This window comes from Diplodia seriata (assembly GCF_021436955.1).
Source record: "Diplodia seriata strain FDS-637 chromosome Unknown scaffold_4, whole genome shotgun sequence".
Taxonomy (NCBI): domain Eukaryota; kingdom Fungi; phylum Ascomycota; class Dothideomycetes; order Botryosphaeriales; family Botryosphaeriaceae; genus Diplodia; species Diplodia seriata.
Genome location: NW_027117311.1, coordinates 2,549,905 through 2,575,512, shown reverse-complemented (window position 1 = coordinate 2,575,512; position 25,608 = coordinate 2,549,905). Strand labels below are relative to the sequence as shown.

Here is a 25,608-nt window from a genome sequence, read left to right as displayed (position 1 = left end):
GACAGCTTCAAGGTGCAAGAGCTCATGTTTTTTATCAGACGCGCCGGAAGCTAGCTGTGCCCCGCATAGATGAGATCATCGGCACAGCGTTGACGGCGCCGGGGCCCGGGTGTGCTCCCGAAGCAGAGGGCAGATACGCGTGTGCCCCACGATTGTTCCCCGCACTCCCAGCGCCGCGTTCCCTTTCCGAAAGAGGCAGATTGTTGGTGTGGCTCGGTCGGGAGCCCATCCGGACGCGGCCAGCATAATGCTCAATCGAGAGGCTGCGCACCCCAAGGGCGAGAGAATCAGTCGAACCGGCTTCATGGCGCAAAAAGAAATCGAAAGCTTCACGAGCGACCACTATGACCTCCACGGTCGCAAAAGCCTGGGCGGGAAGTTGTTCGGGGACCTGTTCGCCGCCGCCGTCACGGCCACGCTGGTCGCGCCCTCGGTGACCCTCATCGACAGGCAAGTAGATGCTCAACCCTGCATTGGAATCAACTTGCTAACCTCCCCCACCAGAGTCGTCGTCGAGAAAGCATCCAGCAACAAGCCGCTCCTCCGCGGCCTCCGCTGCCACAGCCTCGCCGCGCTCGAGCGGCCGGGCAAGCTCTTCCTCGCCCGCCCCTTCACCTCCGTCTGGACGCTCTACGCCGCAACCTACGCGGTCGCCAACAGCGCGGAGACGGTCACGAAGGACTTCGGGCTGGCGGCCGCCGGCACCATCACTTTCGCGGCGACACTCGCGGTCAACATCCCGCTAGGCGTCAAGAAGGACCTGCGGTTCGCGCAGTGCTACGGCAGCGCAGCCGAGCTTGCCGCCAAGCAAGCCCTCAAGCCGCGCCCCGCGGCCAGCGTCCCGAAGGCGGCGGCGGCGACGTTCCTGGTGCGCGACGCGCTGACCATCTTCGGCTCGTTCGTGCTGCCGCCGCGCGTCGCCGACGCCATCCCCGACGAGCTCGCCGGCCCGCACGCCAAGGCAACGTTCACGCAGATGACGGTGCCGGTCGTGTCGCAGCTCGTGGCCACCCCGGTGCACCTGCTCGGCTTGAGCCTGTACGACCGAGCCGCGAATGTGCCGGTGAGGGAGCGCCTGGCCGCGGTGTGGAGGGTGATGCCGGCGGCGACGGCCGTGCGGTGCGTGAGGATCATTCCGGCGTTCGGGCTGGGGGTGTTGGCGAATAGGGAACTGCGGTGGTTCTGCCATGGCAAAGTGGATGGCGTTTAGATTCGTGGGGAAGGCAGGGTCTGGGATGGTGTTTTGCAGCGGGTGATACAACGGTTATCTCGTTAATGCTACAGATTGAGTATCATCTTATTTTCACTGTTGGTCATTCGAGGAGAGAGCGCTGTACTTGAACACGACAACACGACATAACAACCCGGCGAATTGTCCCAACCCACAAATCACAACCGCAAAAAACACCTCTTGAGAACAGCATCAACATAAACTAATCTACTGCCTCGTCGTATCATTCGGATGTTCGACCCTCCCCATCATCCTCGCCACGGTAACCGCCTCCCTCAACGCCCTGCCCAAATGGCCCCTCACCCCGGCCTCCTCTAGCACCATCAGCCCGCCAATCGTGCATCCCTCGGGCGACGTCCCCTGATCCTTCAGCACGCCGACGTGCACGCCGCTCTGCAGCATCGCCGCCGTACCGGCCATGGCCTGGAAGATCATGGCGCTCGCCTGGTCCCTCGGCACGCCGACCGCGACGCCCGCGTCCACCAGCGCGTCGCAGATGACGGCGAAGAAGGCGGGCGTCGACCCGGCGACAGCAGTCGTGGCGTCCATGACCCGCGGCGCGACCCGCACCGTGCGGCCGATGCGCGCGAAGATGCGCTCGGTGAGGGCGAGCTGCGCGTCCGGGAGCGCTGGCTCCGATACCTCGATCGCGGTGAGCGACTGCGACACCAGCGCCGCGATGTTCGGCAGCGTGCGCACGACCCACGCGCGTGAGGCGTCGTTCTGGTTGCTCGATGACGTCTCGCTGCCATACAGCGTGGATTCCAGCGCGCCCCGCGTCCACCCGGCGGCGACGCTGATGAGCAGCTTGCCGGCGAGGGCGTCGCGCAGGCCGGGTTGGGTGAGCACGGCGGCGATGTCGGCGGGGTCGGCGCCGAGGACGATGACGTGGGATTTTTGGACGGCGGCGACGTTGTCGTTGCGGGAGATGGTGAGGGTTGAGGTTTGGGAGAAGCGTTGTTTCAGGGCTTGCTCCGACTTCTCGCTGCGGACGCAGGCGATGAAGTGGGTGAAGGGGAGGGCATCGGATTCGTTGGGAGGTGAGTTGACGAGGTTGGTGATGATGGCGGTGCCTAGGTTGCCTGTGTTTTTTATCGCGTGAGTGGGTGGGTTTGGTGGTGGTGGTGCTGGTGGTCGGCGTGCTTACCGCAGCCCAGGACGCAGAGCGTGGTGGCGTCTTTCAACTCGGTCGACATGATGCAGAGCAAAGTGGAATGTTTGTTCAATGATAAGTTCATATTCATGTGCGCATCGCTAAAGTAAATACTCCATGGACAAACTCACGTGCATCCCCCTCCCATCCCATGCCATCATAGCTATCGCTCTCATCGTCTGGAAGAAGCCCGCCCGGCGCCCGCAATCGCAATCGCAACCGGCCGGCATCGCACCCGACCGTGTCAATCAACCCCGCCAACAACCCCACCATCAACCACCACCAAGCTATCTACTAGCGCCACCACCACCAAACCAGCTCCCCGGCGCCAACGCAGCCCTCACCCTCCTGCCAACCTCCCTCTTCAACGCGCGGTACTCATCTACTGTCCGACTCGCGGCGTCGCGGTTCTCCGCCGCGCGCCGGGTAAGATACGCCAAACACTCGCCCATGCTGCCCCACGTCGAGCACTTGTACACCTCGGGCCCGCCCTTGCCCTCGCCGTCCTTCAGCTGCATCAGCCCGAAACTGACGCCGTCAGCCATGCCGTGCAGCTGCGCGAACGCCACCGGCACCGTCGGCAGGCCGGCCGCCACGCGGCTCGCGTGCAGCGCGTGCGCGCGCCCGACGCTCTCGGCGTTGTGGCCCGCGAGGATGAGGTTGAGCGATGGGAAGGGGCGAGATGTGCCGAACTCGCCGAAGAGCTGGCGGCGCAGCGCTCCCTGGGCGATGGAGTCGTACGCGGCGTCGGTGTCGGGCTTGGTGTCGTGGATGAGGGCGCGCTCGTCGCTGGCCATGTAGGCGCCGCGCACGAGCTTGAGGCCGAGCGTGAAGCCCTCGTCGGCGGCGGCGGCGAGGTGCGCGGCGAGCCGGCGCGGCGTCGACTTGAGGTAGGCCTGGTACGTGTTGTAGACGACGGCGTGCCCGGACCGGTTGTACTTGCGCATCAGGTCCAGCCCCACCCGCTCGATGCCCGCTTGGAAGTGCTGCGACTCGGCGTCGATGAGGATGCGCGCGCCCCGCGCTTGAGCCTGTTGGCAGATTTCGTCGAGCGCGTCGAGCATTTGTTGCGGCGGCAGCGCGCCCGCGTGGAAGCGCGATGTGACGAGTGGGCCGGCCCCGGTTACTCTGTTGGGCGGCATGTCAGTGCTTTGCTCTGTTCTGGTCTGTATCGTTTTTCCCGTTTCGGGTTGGTGGACACGTGGGGTGGTGATAATGGGACGATGTGATGGTGATGATCAAGACTCACTTCAGTGCCAGCTGGTCACCTTCTTCCAGCAGCTCGACCGTCTTGAGCGTGCCTTCGCGCCACTCGGCGATGTTCTCGCACTTGGCTTCCTGGCCGTCCTCGTTGGCCGCGACGCCCATGCGGTTCTCGGTGTTGGTGCGGTGGTCGAACACCGTCTCTTTTGCGTAAGTCAAGATGGTGCCGCGGAAGCCGATCTCGCGCAGCCGCCGCATCGTCGATGTCACCTCGGCACCCGTCTCGCCGGCGCAGAATTGTTTGTAGAATGTTGCTTTGAGGATGGAGTGGATAAGGGGGTTCCGGTCCACGTTGAACAGCCAACTTCTGTTGGGCTTGCACAGCGCGGAGAGGGCCGCAAGGGCGGGAGTGAGGAAGAAGGGTTTTGAGGAGATGGCGTTGATGCAGACTGATCTGAGGAGCATGCCAGTAGGAAGTGCGGACAGCGGCGGCAGTGCAGTGTCCGCCTCGGTACAGTCCTGCTTGCTTCCATCCTTCTGCTGCGGGAGGGAATCATAACGCTGGGTGCTGATTGTCGTGAGTCTCCGCGCTCTCCGGCAGAGTCTTTGCTGTGTGCTCCGAATCCTCAGTGCTTTCGTGGCGGGCGGCGTTCTTAGGATGAATGAGTTGGCCATTGCTTGCTCGGGAAAGGAAGATGGAATTCTGAACTGCCAGTCGAGCAACTTGGGGGACGCTATACTGGCAACATAAAACTACCACGCTTGATATCAGACAACCCAATCGAGACATGTGGTAGCTTCCTTCCCCGCATTTACTATCGGCTCGAGATGCATCGGTCGCGCTCCCGGTATCAGATGCAGCACGGTAGATGGTGCGTCGGACTCCTCCCGGCTGGGCTAGCCATCTTCAGGATGCAATAGTGGCCAATAGGGAAGACTACCGGGTCTTAATGATCTCACAGATACGAATGATAGCCACTGACGGAAATGTTGCACGGATGGAGTACTTCGGTCCCGTCAGCCGGCCTCCAACACCCCATCTGGCCCCTTCAACCCCGCACTCTGTCGCCTTGGCTTCTGATAATTTGCATCACTTGACGCGCTCCGCCGTAATTGGGCCCGCTGAAAGGTCAGATTGGATCTTTCAGTATGATTTCCACGTGAATGCGGCTTGTGCCCTCACGCCCTTGCCGCGGAGGTGGTGGAAGTGGCGCTTCGAGGCGGGTGCTTCTCCGCTCACGTGGATACATATGTGCTGGCTATCGCATCGCTGCGGGAAAGAACACCTAAAGCGTACCGATCTCAATTTGGCAACTCATGCCGCTCACACGATAGTACGAACGATCGTACGATGTGCTTTGCTGCTTGTGTACTCTCCTTGAGTCTCTTATCTCTTACACATAGAATCCCAATGGGGACCTGAGGGAGAGGATGAACAGTGGGTGATGACAGTACTTTGGGCGGTGGCGGATCAATGCCAGCCCAGGATAACGGAAGTCACTTCCCGACATCGCCCAGTGAGCATGGGCGAGACTGATCGGTATTATTCCCAAAGATAGTCCGAGGCTCGTAAAATCTGGTTATGGGGAGAACTAGCTCCGCAGAAGTGATTCGCTGATTACAGGTTGGATGTTACGGCATTAGGCTAGCGTTAAGCTGTTCCCGGGCGATGTGATGCGGCTCGGGCCTGAGACATCACCAATATCAATATGTCCACCAAACCTGTTTTTTCTCACAAGATCTGAAGCCATCACGCCTCTCATTTGCTGGTTACCCCCTGTAGATGTACTTGCCGGTAGTTCAAGGGGCCATGCATGCGGTCCGGCCCGCGTTCCTGCGCCAGAGTGTGCAGAGCGGGCTGCGGGGCCGACCTTGGAAGGAACCACGTTTTCAACATGCACCACCGTTGCCGGGCCGCCCCTGCTTTAGTTATAGCACCAGACCGAAAAAGTTAGACTATTATAAAGAACATACAAGCTTACTTCCTTACATAAAGGCCTATGTCTAACTATCTTTAACGCTTACTTTTTAGACGATTCGATACTATATTGACCTCTATTACTCTTGATATGGAAAGAGGAGGTTAATAAAGAAGGACGTAAACAAGCACGACTAAATAGAAAAAATTATATAAATCAATAGGTTTCGTGCGTACGACTTGCCTCCACTCAAGCCTTTTATTTGCCGAATTCATACCCACTGCGCGACAGCGCATGGCTGCAACAAAAGTGATGATGCGGAATGACCGTCAGTGACGAATTCAATGGCATCGCCCAGGCGCGCTCTCTTCGGAAACTAAATTTGAAAGCATCTCCTTGGCTTCAAGTCACATGATGCTATTTCAGACTGAAGATACGTCCTTCCTGACTTGCTGGCTCATCAAAACACTGGTTGATGCTTATCGCGATGGCAGACAAACTGCGAAATTAAGCCCATTACCAGCTATGTACAGTAAGGCTTACAAAACGTCTTCTTGCCCCGTTGCCACGTCCAGGCCATGAATAGTCCTGTTGAAGAATTCCAACATGGCGCGCGGCTGGTACGTCTGGACCATATGACCAGCATCATAGACCTTCAAGAAGGCAAAATTGCCATTCTGCCTCGCCTGGCCATATTCCTCGCCATCAACCACAAACGGCACATACTCGGTCGCCGCAAAGTCCTCCGCACCGGTATAATTGACTGCCAACGAAACCGCCCTGTAGTAAACAAAGTCAGCATGAATCGTCCCTTCCACACCCTCACGATCGAGGAAAAGGGGCAAAGGAAAACACTCACTCCCCACCGCGCCAATTACAAGCGTAATCCGCATCGCCACTAAACACCAACACGCTCACGCCATCCTCGACCAGCTCCTCCACCGCCTCCTTGAACCCGGCCAGCACGCCATCCCCGGACTGAAAGAACGCATACGTCACAGCCGTGGCCTCGGGCGTATAGTTGCTCTGCACACCAATCGCGTCCTGCACGGCGCCGACGTTCAGATACGCCGCGACCACCGCCTCGGCCGCCACGAACTCGCTGTCCGCCTCCTTCAGGCGGATGTCGAAGCGGTCGCGGCCGGACACGCTGCGGTACGCGCCTTCGACATTGTCGAAGCACTGGTGCCACGCCTCGGCGCACACGGCGTCGCGCGTCGGGTTGCGCGGGTACAGCGCTTGCAGCGCGCGGCAGTTCTCGGTCTGCGCGAGGCACCCCGTCGTGGGCGCGGCGAGGGCGAAAGAGGCGGCGGCGTGCACGGAGGCGTTGTAGGCGGTGATGTTGTAGGTGTTGTTGGTCGCGAAGGAGGGGAAGAATGGCGCTTGGATGGCGGCGTCGATGTAGGCATTGCCGAGCTGTGCGGGGAGGCAGGGGGATTAGTCGGGTTTCCGGGTGTAGTGGGTGGATGGGAGCTTACGCCGAGGGATTTGAGGTCGAGGTGGGTGCCGTTGATGTTGCCGGCGGCGACCTCGGCATTCTGGTCTTTAAAGTGCTTCATGATTGCGGGTCTGGAAGAGGGTCAGTGTATCCTGTCTGTGTAAGGGGGTCTGGAGTATCTAACGCGTAATGGCCTCTGTCGTATGTGTTAGCTAAGAGTCAAGTTGGTAGATTCTTCATCAGGTCACTCACCCGTAGCTCACTGTCCAGAGATGGAACTCCTTCGACTTGATCTTGGGATTCAGAGTTGGCAGCGCGCTGTAGAACGCTTGAACGATATCCCAGGCAGCAACGGCGGCATCTTCGCTAGTGTCGATGACAGTGGTCTCATTTATGACCGGCCAAACTCCCGTCGCATTGGCCAGGTCAGCGCCGAGAAATTGGCCGGTGTACTCGTCGAGGGAGCCCTCTTCGAGATCGGCGTAGGAGAAGCCGGTGCCGACAGGCTGAGAAAGGTAGAGTACGTTGGAGACATTGTTCCAGCTCAATGGGTTGATTTCAGTTGCACCTTCATCATTGATTGAGCACGGGCCGAATCCTGTATAGATGTTAATTTCTGCTCATCTAACGGGGCTGGCACATGGGGATCTTCGTGGAGTTTTGAAGAGTTCTCTTACCGGTGAAAACGCCAACGAGGGAGTCGGAGCCAGGTCCGCCGTTGATCCAAACAGTGATAGGGTCGTTTTCTGGGTCGTTGCGAGATTCGAAAAACCAGAAAAATGTGTGTATGGTGGGAGACGTATCGATGAAGCCAGAGTAGCTGCGGATTCAGTCAGTAAATTGAGGGAAGATGGCGAAGGCCTATTGGCATACGAATTCACTCCAGGAGTGGTCTCGCAGATGCCCTCCTTTCCTGGCTCTTTGTAGCGGATCGTGGCACCGTTGGGGGCCGTTATCGTGGTGACATTGCTTGGTTCTTGGATCGCTGAGACGAAGTCAAGAGATGCAATCAGGCCGATGACGGTGGCACCGATGGAAGTACTGTGAAACAACATCTTGGAAAGCAGTAGTGCTGGTGTAGATGCTGGTGCAAGTGCCGCAATAAATATACATGTTTGCTTACGATGGAGGATGAAGACCCCTGTACGCTCTGGATGGATAACGGTGTCTTCTGGATCCTCAAGGATCTGGCGCAGTTGGAGCGAGAACCCGGTACGCGCGTCCTTACAAAAAGGCTTGTCTTCCTGTGATCGGCCCGGATCCTGTAGCTGGTATTCTGCATCAAAACGGCAAGCGTTGAGGGGCTGATGCACCGTGTTGGGCTGGCTTGCAGGGCGCAGCTTACAAGGCACATATTGCGCGTGGCGCAGTCTCCAGCAGAACGCCTTGCCGAACGGCCGAACATGCTGCCTAAAGCAAGAGGGCACGGACTCAGCTCCGGGAGTGGAACACCTACGTGGTTTTCCAGAGCTGTTACATACTCCTACCGCATCGCAATGTTCCAAGAATCAAGAGCAGCAGAAGAGAACTCAACTATCTACGTATAGTCGGGCTTGAAGACCGCGTAAGGTCTCGGCATATGATAGTACGAGGGAGGATGTTCACCATGGTGCAAAAGCAAAGCACCAATTCGGTAATTGTGTCGGACTTTAGCGACCAACTGCACGGTGGGGAAACAAACGTCTTGATTGGGCGCCCTTGCAACGACATCGCTTTGTGGCGTTGTCTGTGTCTGTGTCGGCCCCCAAAAAACGGTCGAGGGCGGTGGCCAGCGCATCGCCGAAGTTGTGGGTTGCCCTGCCACTAAGCTTCGCCGGCTGGAGCTTCTTCTCGGAGCTTTTTCCCACAGCAAATATCTCATACTCCGCGTGCTTTAAATTCATGGTCGATACATCCATTGTCAATACTGGGAGAACAAGGGCCTTCCACTGATGAGATGACTCAGTGAACGACTTGGTCGCGGACCTGGTTCCGGAAATCTTACTGCCGGGGACTGAGCTTCGGTGGTACTTCCCGTAAACTATGCTTGGATGTAAGAAGTTTATTACGGATAGTTGGGGTACAGCGGGTATCCCCGTTGCTAGCGGGTGTTGGAACGACCATATGAGGCGCAAAAACCAGACGCTACGCCAGAAGTAGTATTTCCATTGGGGGCTAGCCGAGCCCTTGGTCGCAAGCGCTTGACCGACAATTGCTGGAAGCCGCGTTATCCATACCAATCTCTGCGCCTGCAAACCTGCTCTGGTCTTCCACCAAACATTTCGTCAGCGAAAAACCGTCCCCTATACTCTGCTTCTGATGCTGAAAAAGTTGCTATTCGTAGGCCGAACTTCACGCGGGAAAGAGAAGTACCAATAAAAAGACCATCAAGTAAATCAGTCACGACACAATGAGTAGTGTTGATAAGTGGAAAATGTGGACGGTTCATTTTTCTACAGTTCATAACCACCAAAAATTAACTGGACGTTTTTGTGGAAAGCTTTCGTTTAGCTTGGTGCTGACTCAAATTGCGCAGCAGCTGAGCGTTGGGCAATCCTGCTCTCCGCTTTCGACTACGTCCAAGTTGGCAAAAATATCACTCTCGTGCAATGCGATCTGCTACGCGCATACAAATATAATAAGTTATTGCCCGGGTCTGATGCCACTCAGTGAGTCCAATATCTATCACAACGTGGAATGAGGAAAAAGGACGATCTGAACAAGCCCCCATTATTCCAAACTACACGGCTGACGATTGAGGCTGTATCACATTTGAACGCGCAAAGTAAATCAAATGAGAAAGATGCAGCTGGTGCGACATGTTGAGCTGAAGCGAGACACGGACTCACCACCTACAAAAGCAACGCCTACTCTAGATTCCGCGCGCACAGTAATTTGACAGCCGCATTACTGACCAGGACAGCATAAGAGAATTCGGATTTAGCTATGCGCATGCGCAAGCTTGGTGACCACCGTAACAGAGTCCCGACATGCGATGCTGCATGAGAGGTGGTTATTCATCGGTGCTCAACAGGAAGAACACATCCGATAATATTGATCATCTGCGTGGCGCTCCACGTCGGAACAACGAGCTGTGATGATTGGACACTCCCGGCAGGACTTGTTGGCGCCTGTATGTGTCTCCATCGGGATTCGTAGGCGCCCGACCGGCAGCGGAACCCCCCCATCGCAAAGTCGTGCTTTGCCCTTCCGCTTACCTCGACATCCGCAACTCCACCTTCCAGCTCTTCCCCCGCAAATACTCCACTCCTTGAATCCTTTGAGATCCTCACCGGTACTTACTACCGAAAGTAACCATGTCATCTGACTGGTGGGATGACTTCTTCAACAACCTGGCCACGGACCTCGCTCCGTTGATCTCACTCTTCGGCGAATCTCCCACGAAACAGTTTCTTAGTGAAAGCACATCTGCGATCGACATCTTCATCTTCGCCATGGCCCCACTCGGTATCATCACTACGATTGTATCCGCAATTCGCGTCGGTGGTAGCGCATCCCTTCGCGCATTCATCGGCCGGGCACAAGAGGGAGGTGGCAACATTGAGGCCGAACTGTGCTCTTCCACCAGCCGCGATGTTTGCGAAATGTACAACAATGGCGGTATAGCGCGCGTCTTCGGTCGACCCAAAATCCTTGAAATTGTGCATGACCCCGATGCGGATGAAAAGGACTTCTACGGAGAGGAAGCAAGCGCTGGGATACACCGATTTCGGGACTACATCAGAAGCGGTCGTGGGAAGGAGGAGTGGGAAGAGCGGTTGGGTCAGAATGCTCCAGACTTGCCGGAAGGGGAAGAAGAGACGGATCTCGAGTCGCGTCGCTCTTCCACGGATTCCGAGTCGTGTCGCTCTTCCACGAATCCTAGACAACAAGGCTTCGCACCTCATCCAAACTTGTCCTTGAATGTCGGAATCAAGAAGCGTTCACCAATGGTTTTCTTCGTAGCTGCCATCTCCGGCTTCTTGATTCAGTCTGGTGTTCTGATATTTGCTGGCTTATCAGTTTTTACATTTCGCAAGAAGTTCGAGAGGGACGACAAGCCAGTGGACGCCTATGCCTTTCCGTTTACCATTGTTGGTACGATACTGCTGTGCTTCGGTACAGGAATGTGTGGCCACATAGTGGAGAGGAGTACGAAAGAGCGAATCTTCAAGAGAATATCTCTATCCGTGGAGAAGGAAACTAGCCCAAACCGATTGTCATGGATCCAGCTCATCGATCTAGTCAGGAAGACATTTCTATCCGGGGAGAAGAAAGTCAGCCGAAGCCGACTGTTATGGATCCAGCCCGGTAATCAAGTCATTGGTGACCAGGTCTTCGATCCATTCGCGTACGGCGAAGAAACTCAAAAAGGAGCATCAGAGTACATCACTTCCTGGAAGCCCCGCGGCGAAGAAGGCAAACAGATACAGAAAAGAAACGCTCAACTGGTTTGGATTTTTGGTCCGCTTACCATATTCGGATTCATACTTCAATTCATCGGACTCAGGGCATTGCATTCTACCGTTTCGATTGCACAGCTGGGTGCAACGCTCCTCATGAGCATCATCCGCTCAATGCTCCGGACAGAGCGGCTTAGAGAAGAGGCAAATAGCATGGCGAATGACCCGGACTATTTCCAAGGACATGAGCTGGACTGGCTTACAATAGAACTGAACAAAGACAGTTTGAACGAGGAACTTTGCCACCCGCATTCTACTGAGCAGCCACGACAAGCGCTCGAGAAGTGTACCCAAGAAAATACCACGTTCGTTTGGGAAATCATCAACTGTCCAACTCATGATCCAGACGGTACCCACCACGATGGTGCAACGGAAGACAACTGCAACGAAACAACCAGCTGCGTCGGATGCATCAAGGATGCCAACGGGGTTCTGATATCGGGATTCCAGTCACCAAAGCAAACTGATGCAGCCAATTCCACAACGACAGGTAAAGATCCAAGGAAGCGGCTTGCAAGCATGCGAAATAAGGAGAGGACGAAACTTCCGCATCTAGTCCCACGGATCTTTCTATCACGAGCAAGACTTGCACGATTGACCGGAGTGGCGACATCAATCGCTGCATCGAGAAGTGGCAGCAGCCAATGGCCGGATGATCTTGTTCGAGCGAGGAGTCTGGCCAAGATGTTGACCATGGCAATCCAAAAAACAGCAGATGTTCTTTTCAGAAATGTATCCATGCCGCCTGTCCTTGCCAGTGACTGGCACAAAGCAACGACCATTCTTGCGGGCATTGATTGCGCCGCTAGAAAGGAGCCAAGGGCACAAAATAACGGACCCGGTTTCCAAAAGGATCGGATTTACGTTACTCTGTCTCGCAGTGCTACCAGAGAGGGTGAGCCGGATGGTCCGTGGGAGGCTGATTGCTCTCAGCTTGAAGCTATACTCAGCCTATGGCTATGGTCTTTGAGGACGCAGATCCACGTACCAACATGTAAAGATGAAGGCAATGCTATGGACCAGAACGACATTTTACATAAGCCAGATTTCAGAGATTGGCCAGCCACTCGCCTACTTTTTGCATCGAAACTCAGTGCCAACGGAAGCCCGAATTCTAAGACGGCACTTTTCCAATCTGCCATCCATCCCTGGGTTGGAGATCTCGGCACCAAGACCCACAGAATTCGACTCAAGTACCCCCCCGAGTCCGATACGTCTTGGGTATGGGAAGGAGAACAAAACAGCAGGCAACAAGATGATCAGGTACCCGTCTTCTCCCCTGTAACATTGCGTGAAACACGACGTTGCCGTCCTTTCGATCACTATGGCTGGTTCTTTGGCTGGGATTGTTTGATGACACAAACACGGCCAGGAAGACAGAATCCGTGGGAGCTTGAGGCCTTAGCAGTACGCACTAGCCATCAACCCATAAAGATGTGCGCTCATGAGATTTTCGCCAAGCTCCTCAGGTCCATCCTAAGTATTGTGGAAGACATGGGCGGCGAGACAAGAGTAGAGAAAGGGCGATTCTTCTTGGCCAACGACAACATCACGAAACTCATCAAAGCATTTACCGATTCTGAACTCGGGACCGAAGACGACGCCAGGGCCTGTATCATCTCGCTTTTGCAACAAGAGGGCAAGCTACCCTCAATCGATCCGATAGCCAAAGCAAGAGATACAGGAGATGAGTACCGCCGAGATGGTGCTTGGAGGAATGCCGAAGATGTCCTGAAATGGGCTTTAGATTTGTCCATGCAATCGTAGAAATCGAAGATTCAGGAGCCAACCGGCCCAGAAGATACGCCCTCAACATCTCAGGAGCCAGCCGAGATGTTTGGACAAGGAACCGATCATGGAAGAGAGTTGCGGCTCTGCGTATTCAGCCTTCTCGAGTGCTACCGTTGGGCTCTGTTCAGCAAGGGCAGCAGCGGCAACCAGATGGAATTCGGTGTGCAGGGCATCATTGGAATGTTGGAGTTGCCTGAAACCTTGACTGATGAACTATCCGACACCCTTATTGCGTATGGAAATGTTGCTGTCCAAGCAGTAAGAGAGTCCGGCACCAGGTCGTCTATAGCATCGGTAAACCTTCTCTCGAAGCTAGAACGGTTGATCCGGTCGAGAAGCCAAGCTCAAGATAGTGAAGATACGGATGATGAGCAAAGCCAAAAAGACGACACGACAGATGACTTCTTGGCGGCTGTCAAGAACCGCGATCTCACCAAGGCTTTGTATCATCTCCGCACTTCATCTGCCATTCGGGCAGATCAACAAGGACAATCCACTCTCTCATGGGCAGCAGGGCACGGGTGGTACGTCGTCGTGAAAAGCTTGGTTGAGCTTGGTGCTGTCATCAGGCAGACAGACACATCCGCAAGGACTCCACTTCACTTCGCCGCTTCATCTGGGGACCTTGATGTTTGCGAGTATCTGGTAGAACGAGGTGCCGACATAGACTGCCGGGATGCAAGATATCGGACGCCACTTTTCTCCGCTCTTGGTCATATTGGTATTTGCAGGTATCTGCTGGACCGAGGTGCCAACGTCGACGCTCGGGATGCGGAGTCTCTGACACCCCTGCTCCATTTTATGGGTCAGCTCGGGCGAGGCGCCGATTGCAACGCCCGGGGCGCGAAGGATCGTACCCCTTTGTACCATGCTCTTGGCCATGTCGGTATTGCCAGAGTCCTGCTGGACCGAAGTGCCAACATCGATGCTCAGGATCTGGAAAGTCAGACAGCTCTATTCCATGCTCTTGGCCATGTTGATATTACCAGATACCTGCTAGAGCGAGGCGCCAACGTTAACCACCAGGATGCGGAATATCGCACGCCTCTTTACTACGCTCTTGAGCGTGGGGACATAGCAGGTCTTCATCTTCTCACAGAAGCGGGCGTAGATGTCAACACTGTTGATAAAAATGGACTGTTTCCATTATGTCACATTGCTCGGCTTGGAAACACGGAAGCAGCCAAGTGCTTGCTGAAGCTTGGGGCATTTCTGCAAGATGGCAATGATTCTGAGTCATCACCCTTGTGCATTTCCGTCTACTACAAGAACCTGGACATGGTCAGGATGTTGCTCGAAGCTGGGGCAAATCCCAACTGCCACAAAGATTTCACCGAAGATTTCACCGAATATGCAAAATATGATGAACGACAAATGAAGAACAGAAAAGAGCGCGAGCTCGTTTACTTCGAATATCCAAGTTATATTGAACACCGCTACATCTTGGAATCGCCACTAGAAATCGCTGTATGTCAGGACTCTACCGAAGTGGTCAAAGAACTTCTCCAACATGGCGCGGAACCTCACGCCACACTTGAAAAAATCTACAGAATCAAGAGCAAAGAGATTTTTCAGCTTCTTTACAGAAAGATAAGGGAACTGAAAATAGATGTCGGCGTTGGAAATCATTGGGAAGATTTTCTGAAGAAAGCAGTAGAACTTGATGTTCCCGAAGCACTTGCGTGGGCACTGAAAAATGAGAAGGTCGAAAAGCCGCTCACCGACGACCTATTTTCCGGAGTCGTGAGTGACGATAGTGAAGCCTGTTTCGAGGTGCTACTGGATTGTCCAAAAGTGGATGTGAATTCCATGGGAGGATACAATGCCCACACACCACTAACTTTCGCGATGTATATGCAGAAAGAAAAATATGTCAAACTCCTCTTAGCTCATCCGAACATTGACATCGATCTGCCAGACCGGCATGGTCGTACACCAGCGGATTACGCTGCCAACGAAGGGGGAGAAGTAATCCTCGAGCTTCTCAATCAAGAACGACAGCGCCGGAGGGAAGTCGCAGCGAAGTCTACCAAGGCGTCTGCAGATGATATTGAGTCTCCGGAGGTGCAGGACGAGTGACAAAGAGCGGGAAGCACGAGTGGAAAAGCATTGTTATCGGCAAAACTTTCGATATTTCGACACTACTAGTACGCAAATAGAGCATCCATCCCTTTCTCATCAAAAACATGTCCATAACAGCGTGACTGATCGACCAAACCGTCTCTCTTTTCCACCCTCTTCCACAATCTCAACTCCTCCCTTCTAATCTTCCCCACCCGAGGGCTCAAGCCTTCTCATCGCCCACCGGCGCATTCGCCTCCTGCATCACAAGCTCATCATCCAACGCGAACGCCTTGTCGCCAAACGCGGTCGCAATCTCCTCGAGGGTGTGATTTGCGGTCTCGACGTACGTCCACTTGGCCAGACCCGCCGAGAAGAGACAGAAACCGGCGATGACGACGTAGTAGTAGCCGTTGATGCCGGCGAACGCGTCGGGCGAGGACATGCCGATGATGAAGTTGAAGGTCCAGTTGCTGCAGGTGGCGAGGGCCATGCCCTTGCTGCGGCTGCGCAGCGGGAAGATCTCGGCGGGCAGCAGCCACGGGACGGGGCCCCAGGTGAAGCCGTAGACGACGTTGTACAGCAGGACGAAGGCGTACAGGCCGTTCGCCTTGGTGACGATGGGGAGGTCGGCTTCGGTGAAGGCGCACACGATGGCGAGCATGATGGCCATGACGACGCCGCCGAGCATGAGCAGCGGGCGGCGGCCCCAGCGGTCGGCCAGGAACCACGCGCTGATGGTCGCGGCGACGTAGGGGATCGAGTTGGCGGCGGTGTAGAGGAGGGACTTTTCGTCGCTGAAGCCGGCGCCCGCGAGCACGGACGGCAGGTAGAAGGACACGACGTTGATGCCGTTGAGCTGGGCGAAGGCTTGCACCGTGATGCCGACGAAGGTGCGCTTCTTGTAGCGGGTGAACATCTCGATCCAGCTGCACTGGCCGAGCGAGGCTTCGTAGCGCACGGCCTCCTGGACCTCGAGGAAGACGTGTTGGACGTGCTGGTCATTGATGTTGCCGTCGGCGTGCAGGTCGGCGAGCGTCTGCAGCGCCTCCTCGGTGAAGTTGTTGCGGGCGAGCCAGCGCGGCGTCTCGGGCAGGAAGAAGGACATGGCGAAGAGAACGAAGGCGATGCCCATCTGAACGAAGTACGGGCCCTGCCACGACACATTGCTGGGCAGCGCGAAGTAGAAGCCGTAGTCAACCCAGCACGATAGCGCGTAGCCTCCGATTAGGAATGTGTATTCGATGCCGACCATCAGCCCGCGTCGGTGCGGTGCCGCGATTTCGGTTTGGATGATGGGGACGGTCATGGAGAGGAAGCCGACGGCGACGCCCTGGAGCGTACGGCCCGCGATGAATGTAGCCAGGTTGGGCGCGAAGCCCTGGATGAAGGCGCACACAAAGTAGATGAAGGCTCCGATGCGCACGCACTTCTTCCTGCCGATGATGTCGCCCAGGCGGCCTGCGACCAGCGAGCCGATGGCAGCGGAGGCCTGCAGGCAGGCGACTGTGATGCCGGTGATGGAGGGGTCGACGTTGCCGTGGATGCCGTCCGCGCCGCCGTGTTCGGAGAAGAAGCGTTTGACGAAGACCGGGTTCACCAGCAGACCGGCCATGATACCTAGGCATTGAAGTCAGCAACCACCATCTCCGATCAGAGCCTGCCATCAGGATTGTCGTACCTTGATCGTAACCGAACAGCGCATCTCCCAAGCTGCCAAAGGCGCAAGTCATCCACAAAAGGGGCTTGCCAACAAATGGATACCGCGGCTTGTAGGACTTGGGCTTCAGCGTGCGCTCCAGCCAGCTAGGCGGTGGGCCCATGGGGACGACGGCCTGGCTCGTAGCCGGCACCGCCGACACGGTGGCCTTGTCGACGTTCTCGGTGGTAGTCATGATGGATGACAGACGAGGAGAAGGTGCTCGTCGATGAGCGGCGGAAGAGAGAAGACGAGGAGGCTGCAGATGAACAAGAGGACCTGGGGATTGCGGGGACGATGGCCTGATATATGCTCAGATCACTTCAGAGCCCAAACCAACCCATCTTGCGGGATCCCCATGGGGAGTCCAGCATCCATCGTCTGTGTGGAGTTCCGCCGGCGGCGAACGCCATCACCAAACGCTTCCGGCGGAGGGACCAGAGGGCAAAAAGGAACCGGCGCCGCGCCTACTTTTGCCAAGCCTGTTTAGGGTTCCCGTCCCAGGGAGTCAACCAATGACCTTTGACCTCTAGTGGCAGTTTCCGCTCGCATACACTCGCATAGTAGAGGTCAGTGGGCACTAGAATCCGAAATTCTCGCCTTCACTTCATAATAGAGGTGATGATTCAGCAGCAGTGGGCCGTTTGGTGATACTTGAGGAAAGCAGCGCTATGGCCAATCCGCGACCGAACTCCAGATCCAGTACAGATCTTTTTCCCCGTGCAAAGCGGTCCCAAGCGGGGAACCCATGGCGCTGTACCCACCCGGGTCGCGGTGAGACGAGGCGTTGTTGCCGTCGAAGTCGCCCTGCATGAGATCCTGGCGGCCGCCAGCCTGGCCCATCTGCGATGCCGCAGAACTCAACGACTCGGCCCTGGTGGCACTGGTCGGCAGCACTGTTCCTGCAGTGGTAAGCTAACCTGATCACTCGCATACCCGGCCAACAGGGATCGGGAATTATTGGCACGGCACACACATACCTCGCTGCACCGACGCCAGACCGCCATTGAGCCTGGCCGCCTCGCGCAAGTGCTCGGCCTGGGCATCGCCCACCATCATCCCGGCGGACACGGCATCCACGGCGCTGGCCGGGATGTCGAGCGGGAGCCTCAGCGCGTCCTCGACCGTTCGCGACCGCCCTAGCGCCGAGAGGTTGCTCAGCGCCGCGTCCTGCTGATGCTCCGCCGCCCACTGCCCGCCCCCCGCGCCCTGCCCCATCCCCCGCTCGTTTCCCTCTCCCCCGCCTACCGCTGCCGCCGCCGCCGCCGGCGGCAGGCCGACGACCGACGTCAGCATAGCCTCGGCCTCGCGATTCAGCAGCACGCGGATCACATCCTGAAGGATGACGCTGCTCTGCATGGGTAGCTTGGACCGGTAGCCCAGCAGCTCCTGCAGGCGATAAATACGCGTGATGTTGCGCTTGGCCTCCTGCGCGCGGTCCGACAGCGGGTCCGACAGCGCGCACACGACCATGACGATGGCCGCGTTGAAGAGGTTGATTGCCATGAAGGCCACGAGGTGCGTTTCCGTCGCCAGCTGCGCCAGGTTGGGCAGTTCCGTCACGCGCGACGTGCGCACCGCCGCGTTCCACCACGTCTCCGAGTTGAAGCTGCCGGGCATCACCATGGACTGCGGCGTGTCTGCGTGGTGAGCCGAGGTCGGCGTAGAGCCTTGCAGGCTCACTGGCAGCACGCGCGTGAGGTAGTTCACTTGCTGCGCGAAGAAGGGACGGTGGAGGACGATGACGATGTTGTCGTAGGTCAGCTGGAGCGATAGCGCCTGCAGCCGGTGTGCGCGGGCCTCGGCGAGTGTGTCCACGCGCGTGTCCGTGTTGAGGTCGAGAACGAGGTGCGCGGGGAGGCGCTGGTGCCAGTCGCGCAGCTGCTGGTCGATGTCGGCGACTACTGCGGATCGGTCGCGCTGAGAGGAGACGGCGGCCTCGCCTCCCCGGGTGCCGAAGACGGATTCGATCATGGGGGAGGCGATTTGGTAGAGCGTGTTGAGCTCGCGCTGGTAGGCCGAGTAGAGGATAAAGGGATTGCTGCCGCCGTCGTTGGCGTTGTATCTGAACGTCGGGTTCTCCAGCATGTCTACAGGCATCGAGACATTGCAGTCTTTTTCGTTGATGCCCAGCGGCCGGCCATAGGTGATTGAAGCGAAGCTGTGCACATTCAGCAAGGTCCAAATATGAGACAGACGCTAGGGGACAATCACTTACCGGTCCCAGGTGTAGATGGTCCACCACACGCGCTTGCGCTCCTCGATCTCGTTCGGATCGCCCCGAGACGGCTCCCGATGCAATCGCAGCGCCTGGGCCATCTTGATGCTCGCCCCCAGCAGCGCAAACGAGACGTTGGGCTTGCCGTGATACACGCCGTACGAGCCCAGCAGGATGCACACCTGCACCGACGTCAGCGACGAGGAGTCCATCAGGTCGAACAGCCGTAGCTCCGTCTGGCGCAGCAGCTCGGCGCTCCAGCCGCGGAAGTCCTCGCCGGGAAACACATCCTCCTCCTCGACGGCATTCTTCTGCGAGCGGTACCACGCCCCGAGGCCGACGACGATGGTTAGCAGAGTCAGGAACCCCTTTTGGGACGGCGAGGCGAAGCCGTCGGCCACGCTGTCGTACTCCTTGCGGAACAGCGGCTCGTAGATGACCAGCGAGAACCAGTGCACGCGCTCGAAGTACTCTTCCAGCAGGAACTCGACGATGGGTCGCGCCGGCAGCGAGTAGCCGAGGATGACGGAGATGGGGCGGACGTCGCGAGGGGTCGCGGTGATGGCGGGATGGGCGTGGGCGCCGCTGCGCTCGAGGTTTTCTCCGTCCGGGATGGCTGAGGTGACTCTCAGGTCCATGTCCCGGCTCCCCAGCTGGAATATCTATGTTTCGACCATCAGCCGGGCCCGGACCAGCTTGAGGACGGAGAGGATTACCCTGCGGGTGATGCCCATGGTCGAATCTGCCTCGCCATAGTCGTCGACCTGCTGCGACACCTCATGGCTGGCTGATGCTGGCGTCCGAACTGTCTGATCCGCCTCGGGCACATCGCGAGCACTGGCGGGACACGCAGACGCGGTCGTGCCGGCGATGCTCGGAGGGCGGGCATCGACCGAGGCGGTGGTCTCTGCACGCTGCTCGCGCGGCGGACGAGTGGTGCTCGAGCTAGTCGACAGCTTCTGCCGCCTGGTCCACCATCAACGACGGTTTACGCCACATGGGATCGCTCTGCTACTTACTTGGCGCGTGGGCGCGTGGAACCAGAGTCGGAGACGCACTCGGCCTCGGCCCGGACGCACAGCGTGCATGGCCGGAAGAGATCGCACTTGGCGCGGAGGGTGGTCAGCGAAACGGAGCGGAGGGCAGGCACGAAATGCGGGGCGGGAGGATGTCACACACGCGGCTCTTGTGGCGGCGGCAGCGTTGGCACGCCTTGCTGACCTTTCCGGCGGAGGACATCTGGGGCGGGTGATTTGGTGGTGGGACAGCAGCTTCTGCGGCCGTCTCCATTTTGGCAGGCGGAATGCTACGAGCGGCCGGCGCGTCGTTCGAGGGGCAGGGTATTTAGCTGGCCGATCCCGCGGGGCCGCCGGACTCCCCGCCGGCGAATTCTGCTGACACAACCACCGTCAGCCAAGCTCAACGGCTCGTCCGCTAGCCAGTTCGCGACCACTACTCCGCGCTTTCCCCGCCTTCTCCAGCCTTACTTGGTGCTCGTGACTCTGTTGAGCGGAGTCTATTTCTCCTTTACCGTGGCGTGTCTCGGTACTTGATACACTCCAGTGCCGTCCTGTGCCCAATCACATGGAAGTGTCCCAACGGCTGCAAGTCCCGTCCGTCTGGATAACGATCAGCTGCAAGCAATGCATGAAGATCTCACCTGGCGAAGTGTCAAATCGTCCGGAGCCGACTATCATGAGCCAGCGTTATACATGCATGGATTACAACTACTCTATAAACATCTATACTATAATAGACGAAGTACCATGAATTTTTTCCTTGTTCCGAGTCCTCACAACCGACTCGACGCATCCGCAGCCTTGATTCCGGGCCCGTAAATCACCGATTTGATCCCCTCCCTCTTCGCGACGCCCTGGAATGCCTTCTCCGCCTCCTCGAACGCATACCGATGCGTGACCAACTCGGACACACTAACCGCGCCCCTGCCGACGAGATCAATCGCCAACGAATAATCCCCCGGGCCGTACCGAAAGCTCCCCTTAAAATTAACCTCCTTATCGCACACCAACCCAATCGGGAACAGCACCTGCGAATTCCCCAATCCAGCCTGCACGAAAGTCCCGCCGCGCTTCAACGCGCCAACGCCCTCGTTGATGCACGCCTGCACCCCGGTCGCCTCGATGACCACATCGAACCCCTCCTCATCCACGCCCACCGTCTCCCGGACAATCCTCTCCGCCAACCCCTCCTCGCCGGGCTTGATAACGACCGTCTCCACCCCGCCCTTGACATACTCCTTCGCGAACCCCAACCGCGGCTCGTTGATATCCGCGACCGCCACGACGCCGGCGCCGAACGCGCGCGCCACCGCACAGACCAGCAGGCCGATGGGCCCCGCGCCGAACACCAGCACCTTGACGCCGGGCTTGAGGCCGGCGAGGCGGGAGCAGTGCACGGCGACGCTCAGCGGCTCGACCAGCGCGCCCTCCTCGAACGTCATGCCTTGGGGCAGCCGGAAGCAGCACTCCTCGGGCAGCACGTACGTCGTGGCCAGCGTGCCGTCGTGCGGCGGCGTCGCCGCGAACTTCATCGCCGCGCACAGGTTGTAGCGCCCCGCCCGGCAGTGCGTGCACGTCGTGCACGACACGCCCGGCTCCAGCGCGACCGCGTCGCCCGCCGCCAGCGTGCTGACGAGCGGCCCCGTCGCGAGCACCACGCCCGCGGATTCGTGTCCGAGGATGAGCGGCGATGTGACTTCGTACGGCCCGACGCGGCCGTGTTGCCAGTAGTGGACCTGGACGTTTTTTTTCGTGTTAGCGAGGGGATGACCGGGGGGAGGAGAAGAGGGGGGGAACGCGTACGTCGGAGCCGCAGATGCCGGTTGCTACGACGCGGATGAGGACGTCTCTGCCGGTGACTTCGGTGGGGACGGGGCGCTGTTCGTAGTAGAACTGGCCGCCGGGTTTGAGGACGAAGGCATCGTTGACCTGTTGAACGGGGGAAAAGCAGACTGTCAGTTCTGCGTGGTTATCGAGTTTTCTCGCGGTCGTACGAGTGGGAATGTGTACCTGCGGGGTCTCGGTCGCGTTGACAATGTTGGACGTCATTTTGAAGGGTATGGGTCGTCGGGCTTTGCTGCTGCTGTTGCTCGAGCTGGGCGCTGCCGCTGTTTACATATGCTTGCTGGGAGCTATTATCGATACTGATCGACTATCAAGCTAGTAAGCTAGCAATGAGCTTGTGCGAGCTTAGGGAGCTCTCTCAGCAAGACCCCCGCCGTCAACCTCCGCCGGTGATGTGGTGGGACTCCCATGCCGCCGGGGTGCATGTTGTTGGTTGCTTTTTCCGCCGGAGACGTTACGTTTAGGCCCGCTGCAAAGCTCCGCCGGAGCCTTGGCCCTTGGCAGGCGGGCAACCCCGCACACGCTAGGCCGTTTATTCTCGCCGAAGCGAACAGGCACGGACGGCGGCGGCAGTTGCCCACATGCACGTCAACATCTCCGATCTACCTACTTTCCAGATCGTAACGTTTCGTTTCAGCTTGGCTTACGCAGCCAGCATGGAGTGGAGCATTGTCTGGCACTCTTGCATTTCGTTGAGTCTACGTCCGTACCGCTGATCCTATCAGAATAACGGACACCCTACCGGTTGGGAAACCGCTGCATCGGCCTGGAGATGATCCATACGTATCTCGAGCACTGGCTGTACCGTTCCGACCAAATGCCCAGCTACGGCGGACGTGAGCCATGAGGCGTATCGTCCAAGTTTACCGGAATTTATTATCGATCCGAGTCGTCCATCCTTGCCTAGTCACCCTGAACACCGTATCGTGGAGATTGGCAGCTGCTGCGTTGACGCTCTGGGCGCCCTAGCACTGTCATGGACAGCATCGGTCCCAGATAAAGGGTAAATAAGGATAAATAAGGCTAAGTGAGGGGAATTGGTTCAAAAGGTGGTCGAATCCCATCTCAAAGTCGCTTTCCCCAGGACACTGGCCATTCGCAAGCCCGAGGAGAGGACACATCCATACCTCGTAGTACCGATTATACATGCACAACTCCGATATCCTTGTAAGTCTTGATTACATAATACAGTCTATCTGCTCGGCCATCACTTCGTCTCAATAGGTACCCACCGCATTACATTCACCGAATCTCGTCGACCCACCCCTCACCCCCCCATCCCACCCATCTCCGCGTCTAATACCCCGTCCCATCCCCCCTCACAACATCCATCCGATACGTCTCCCCATACTCCACCCCGTTCTGGTACTCGCCCTCGAGCACCGGCAACTCCGTCTCCAACCAAACCTTCTGAATCCTCCTCGCACTCTCCAAAAACCTCTTCTCCACCTCCGCCCTGTTCTCCACCACCAACTCCCCATCTCTCTTCCGCCACTCCCCACCTACAAGCACATGCCTCACATCCCCGACATGCGAGTGCAATATAACCGCCGCCACCGGATCGACCCAGCCCAGCATATTCGGGGAATCGCCATCGAACACCACGACATCCGCCTTGGCGCCCACCGTCAACACGCCGACATCGTCCCTCCATAGCGCCTGGCCGCCCGCGCGCGTCGCCAGCAGAAATGCCTGATCCACGCTCATCGGACTTTTGCTGGGGATGCGCCACTGCTGCAGGGTGGCGCGGAAGAACTGCAGGCGCGCGCTCTGCAGCCACATCCGCGCCTGCCCGATGATGTCGGTGCTGTACGTGAAGTGCGTGTCGACCCCCAGCGCGGCCTGGTCCTGCGCGAGCGCGCCGTCGGCGTGGTCGTGGCCGTAGTGCATCTCCGACTCGGGGGTCGTCGAGATGTAGTGGTTGTGGGAGCGCAGCAGGGAGACGTCGGCGGGGGTGATGTAGGACGCGTGCGAGAAGATGATGGGGAAGGTCGTGTTGAGGAAGGAGAGGGTGCTGAAGAGGGTGGGCGAGTTGGCGTCGAACCAGGGCCCGCCGAGGAAGTGGGTCGTGAAGGCGGTGATGTTGGAGGTGCTGGTTGCGGGTGGTGGTTAGTCGGGGTGGTTGATGGTGTTGGGTGGAAGGGAGCGAGGGATGGAGGGAAAGAAGGAAAGGAAGGAAGACGTACTTGGCCAGCTCGATGACGGCCTGTATCTCATCCGCGTCCGCGGAAGCGAAGGCGTCGTACGCCATGCCCATCTCGACGAGGCTGTTGTCCTGGCGCGCGCTCAGTCCTGTGTTCAGCTCGCGGAAGTTCGCCATTTGGTCCGCGACGGAGAAGCCGTTGTCCAGCTCGTGGAAGGCATAACACCACCACATGCGCACGCCGCTATCGATCGAAGCGTTCAAGTACGCGGACGCCGTGTCGTTCGAAAACGTCGCGTGCGCGTGCTCCAGGATCGACGTCACGCCCGAGTTCAGTGCCTCGTAGATGCCGACCAGCTGCCCCAGGTACACGTCCTCGGCGCTGAAAACGGTCGAGGCTTGCGTGAATTCGCCGTACCGCGCAAAGTACTCCGCGAGCGTGGTGTTGGAGCCGAGCGTCTTGTACGCCGTCTGCCAGCCATGCCGGTGGGTGTCGACGAAGCCGGGCGTGAGGATCTTTCCCTCGGCGGAGATGCGCTCGGTGCCGGCAGGAATGGTGACGTTCTGGGAGTCATCGAAGATTGCGGCGATCCTATCGCCGGTGATGAGGAGGGAAGTATTGCGGAGGACCTTGGGCGTCTTGGTCGCGTCGTCGAAGGAGATGACGGTTCCTCGCTCGAACAGGGTCGAGTTGGCGCACGCGGCGGTAGAGGTGAGTAAGGCGAGGCAGGCCTGCCACAAGGCCACCTTTTTCCGACTCAAGAATGCCATATTTTGAGGAGGAGATGGTGATGGTGTTCCGCAATCGGTATTTCCATGGCCCCAGTGGATTTCTTATAACCTTTTTTCTTCAGTACGGACATATCGGCACTGGTTTCTTCACCCCGCCCCTTGCTGGCGGTCTGGTGATGGAATCACGATCAGGATATCGACGGAGGTAGCATCTCCGTCAGCAGCGACCATGGCATATGCTGACACCAGGCTCGAAATCGACGCATTCCCGTTGGTCAGTGACGGATCTGATATCGGTGAAGACAGAGCACGACACCAAGTGGACCAAGCTACGGCGACCGACGGACGGACGTCTAATCGGACTTGCTGATTGATCTGAATTCCGCCTCATCAGCAAGCGGTATTTGTGCGGCTCGGGTGAGATGAGATGGATCTGGATCTGCAGCGACCGGGAATCATCATCCCTACGTCGCGAGTGACGTCAGCACTCTCAGCCGCGCCCTTCGCATCCAGCCATCACTGGCCGATTACTCACTCTTCACCTCGTGTTTCTCCCAAAGAGGCAATCGGCCATGTTTTACACTGGGGTTGCGCCAAATCCGACGGCCATCGGATTTGCGGATATACCGTCGTTGACCACCCGCACGACGCACAACGCGGCCGACGTTACGCACTCACCACGTGGATACCACCGCTGTGGGGAACTTTCTACAT

The 25,608-nt window shown here is 57.7% G+C and overlaps 10 protein-coding genes across 10 annotated transcripts; 1 reads left to right on the top strand and 9 right to left on the bottom strand.

The window, feature by feature from the left end:
• Positions 1–247: 247 nt before the first annotated feature.
• SLS55_004644 (uncharacterized protein) lies at positions 248–1,210 on the top strand (the record flags this gene model as incomplete). Its single annotated transcript, XM_066776100.1, has 1 exon — positions 248–1,210. The coding sequence occupies one exon, from the start codon at positions 248–250 to the stop codon at positions 1,208–1,210; it is 963 nt and encodes a 320-aa protein (XP_066633981.1).
• A 228-nt stretch (positions 1,211–1,438) lies between these two features.
• On the bottom strand, positions 1,439–2,427 carry SLS55_004643 (uncharacterized protein; the record flags this gene model as incomplete). The annotated part of the gene is made up of 2 exons (XM_066776099.1): positions 1,439–2,304; positions 2,379–2,427. 2 exons carry the CDS (start codon positions 2,425–2,427, stop codon positions 1,439–1,441), a joined length of 915 nt encoding a protein of 304 aa, XP_066633980.1.
• A 244-nt stretch (positions 2,428–2,671) lies between these two features.
• PUT1_2 (proline dehydrogenase) lies at positions 2,672–3,448 on the bottom strand (the record flags this gene model as incomplete). Its single annotated transcript, XM_066776098.1, has 1 exon — positions 2,672–3,448. The coding sequence occupies one exon, from the start codon at positions 3,446–3,448 to the stop codon at positions 2,672–2,674; it is 777 nt and encodes a 258-aa protein (XP_066633979.1).
• Positions 3,449–3,629: 181 nt separating this feature from the next.
• Positions 3,630–4,262, bottom strand: PUT1_1 (proline dehydrogenase; the record flags this gene model as incomplete). Its single annotated transcript, XM_066776097.1, has 1 exon — positions 3,630–4,262. One exon carries the CDS (start codon positions 4,260–4,262, stop codon positions 3,630–3,632), a length of 633 nt encoding a protein of 210 aa, XP_066633978.1.
• Positions 4,263–6,045: 1,783 nt separating this feature from the next.
• SLS55_004640 (uncharacterized protein) lies at positions 6,046–7,999 on the bottom strand (the record flags this gene model as incomplete). The annotated part of the gene is made up of 6 exons (XM_066776096.1): positions 6,046–6,286; positions 6,417–6,922; positions 6,985–7,075; positions 7,197–7,542; positions 7,622–7,764; positions 7,818–7,999. 6 exons carry the CDS (start codon positions 7,997–7,999, stop codon positions 6,046–6,048), a joined length of 1,509 nt encoding a protein of 502 aa, XP_066633977.1.
• Positions 8,000–13,789: 5,790 nt separating this feature from the next.
• SLS55_004639 (uncharacterized protein) lies at positions 13,790–14,457 on the bottom strand (the record flags this gene model as incomplete). The annotated part of the gene is made up of 3 exons (XM_066776095.1): positions 13,790–14,113; positions 14,164–14,170; positions 14,450–14,457. 3 exons carry the CDS (start codon positions 14,455–14,457, stop codon positions 13,790–13,792), a joined length of 339 nt encoding a protein of 112 aa, XP_066633976.1.
• Positions 14,458–15,461: 1,004 nt separating this feature from the next.
• SLS55_004638 (uncharacterized protein) lies at positions 15,462–17,133 on the bottom strand (the record flags this gene model as incomplete). Its single annotated transcript, XM_066776094.1, has 2 exons — positions 15,462–16,858; positions 16,920–17,133. The coding sequence occupies 2 exons, from the start codon at positions 17,131–17,133 to the stop codon at positions 15,462–15,464; spliced, it is 1,611 nt and encodes a 536-aa protein (XP_066633975.1).
• Positions 17,134–17,894: 761 nt separating this feature from the next.
• SLS55_004637 (uncharacterized protein) lies at positions 17,895–20,445 on the bottom strand (the record flags this gene model as incomplete). The annotated part of the gene is made up of 4 exons (XM_066776093.1): positions 17,895–19,098; positions 19,156–19,817; positions 19,872–20,121; positions 20,366–20,445. 4 exons carry the CDS (start codon positions 20,443–20,445, stop codon positions 17,895–17,897), a joined length of 2,196 nt encoding a protein of 731 aa, XP_066633974.1.
• A 502-nt stretch (positions 20,446–20,947) lies between these two features.
• XYL2 (Endo-1,4-beta-xylanase 2) lies at positions 20,948–22,223 on the bottom strand (the record flags this gene model as incomplete). The annotated part of the gene is made up of 3 exons (XM_066776092.1): positions 20,948–21,910; positions 21,978–22,103; positions 22,185–22,223. 3 exons carry the CDS (start codon positions 22,221–22,223, stop codon positions 20,948–20,950), a joined length of 1,128 nt encoding a protein of 375 aa, XP_066633973.1.
• Positions 22,224–23,315: 1,092 nt separating this feature from the next.
• SLS55_004635 (uncharacterized protein) lies at positions 23,316–24,933 on the bottom strand (the record flags this gene model as incomplete). Its single annotated transcript, XM_066776091.1, has 2 exons — positions 23,316–24,111; positions 24,206–24,933. The coding sequence occupies 2 exons, from the start codon at positions 24,931–24,933 to the stop codon at positions 23,316–23,318; spliced, it is 1,524 nt and encodes a 507-aa protein (XP_066633972.1).
• Positions 24,934–25,608: the final 675 nt, after the last annotated feature.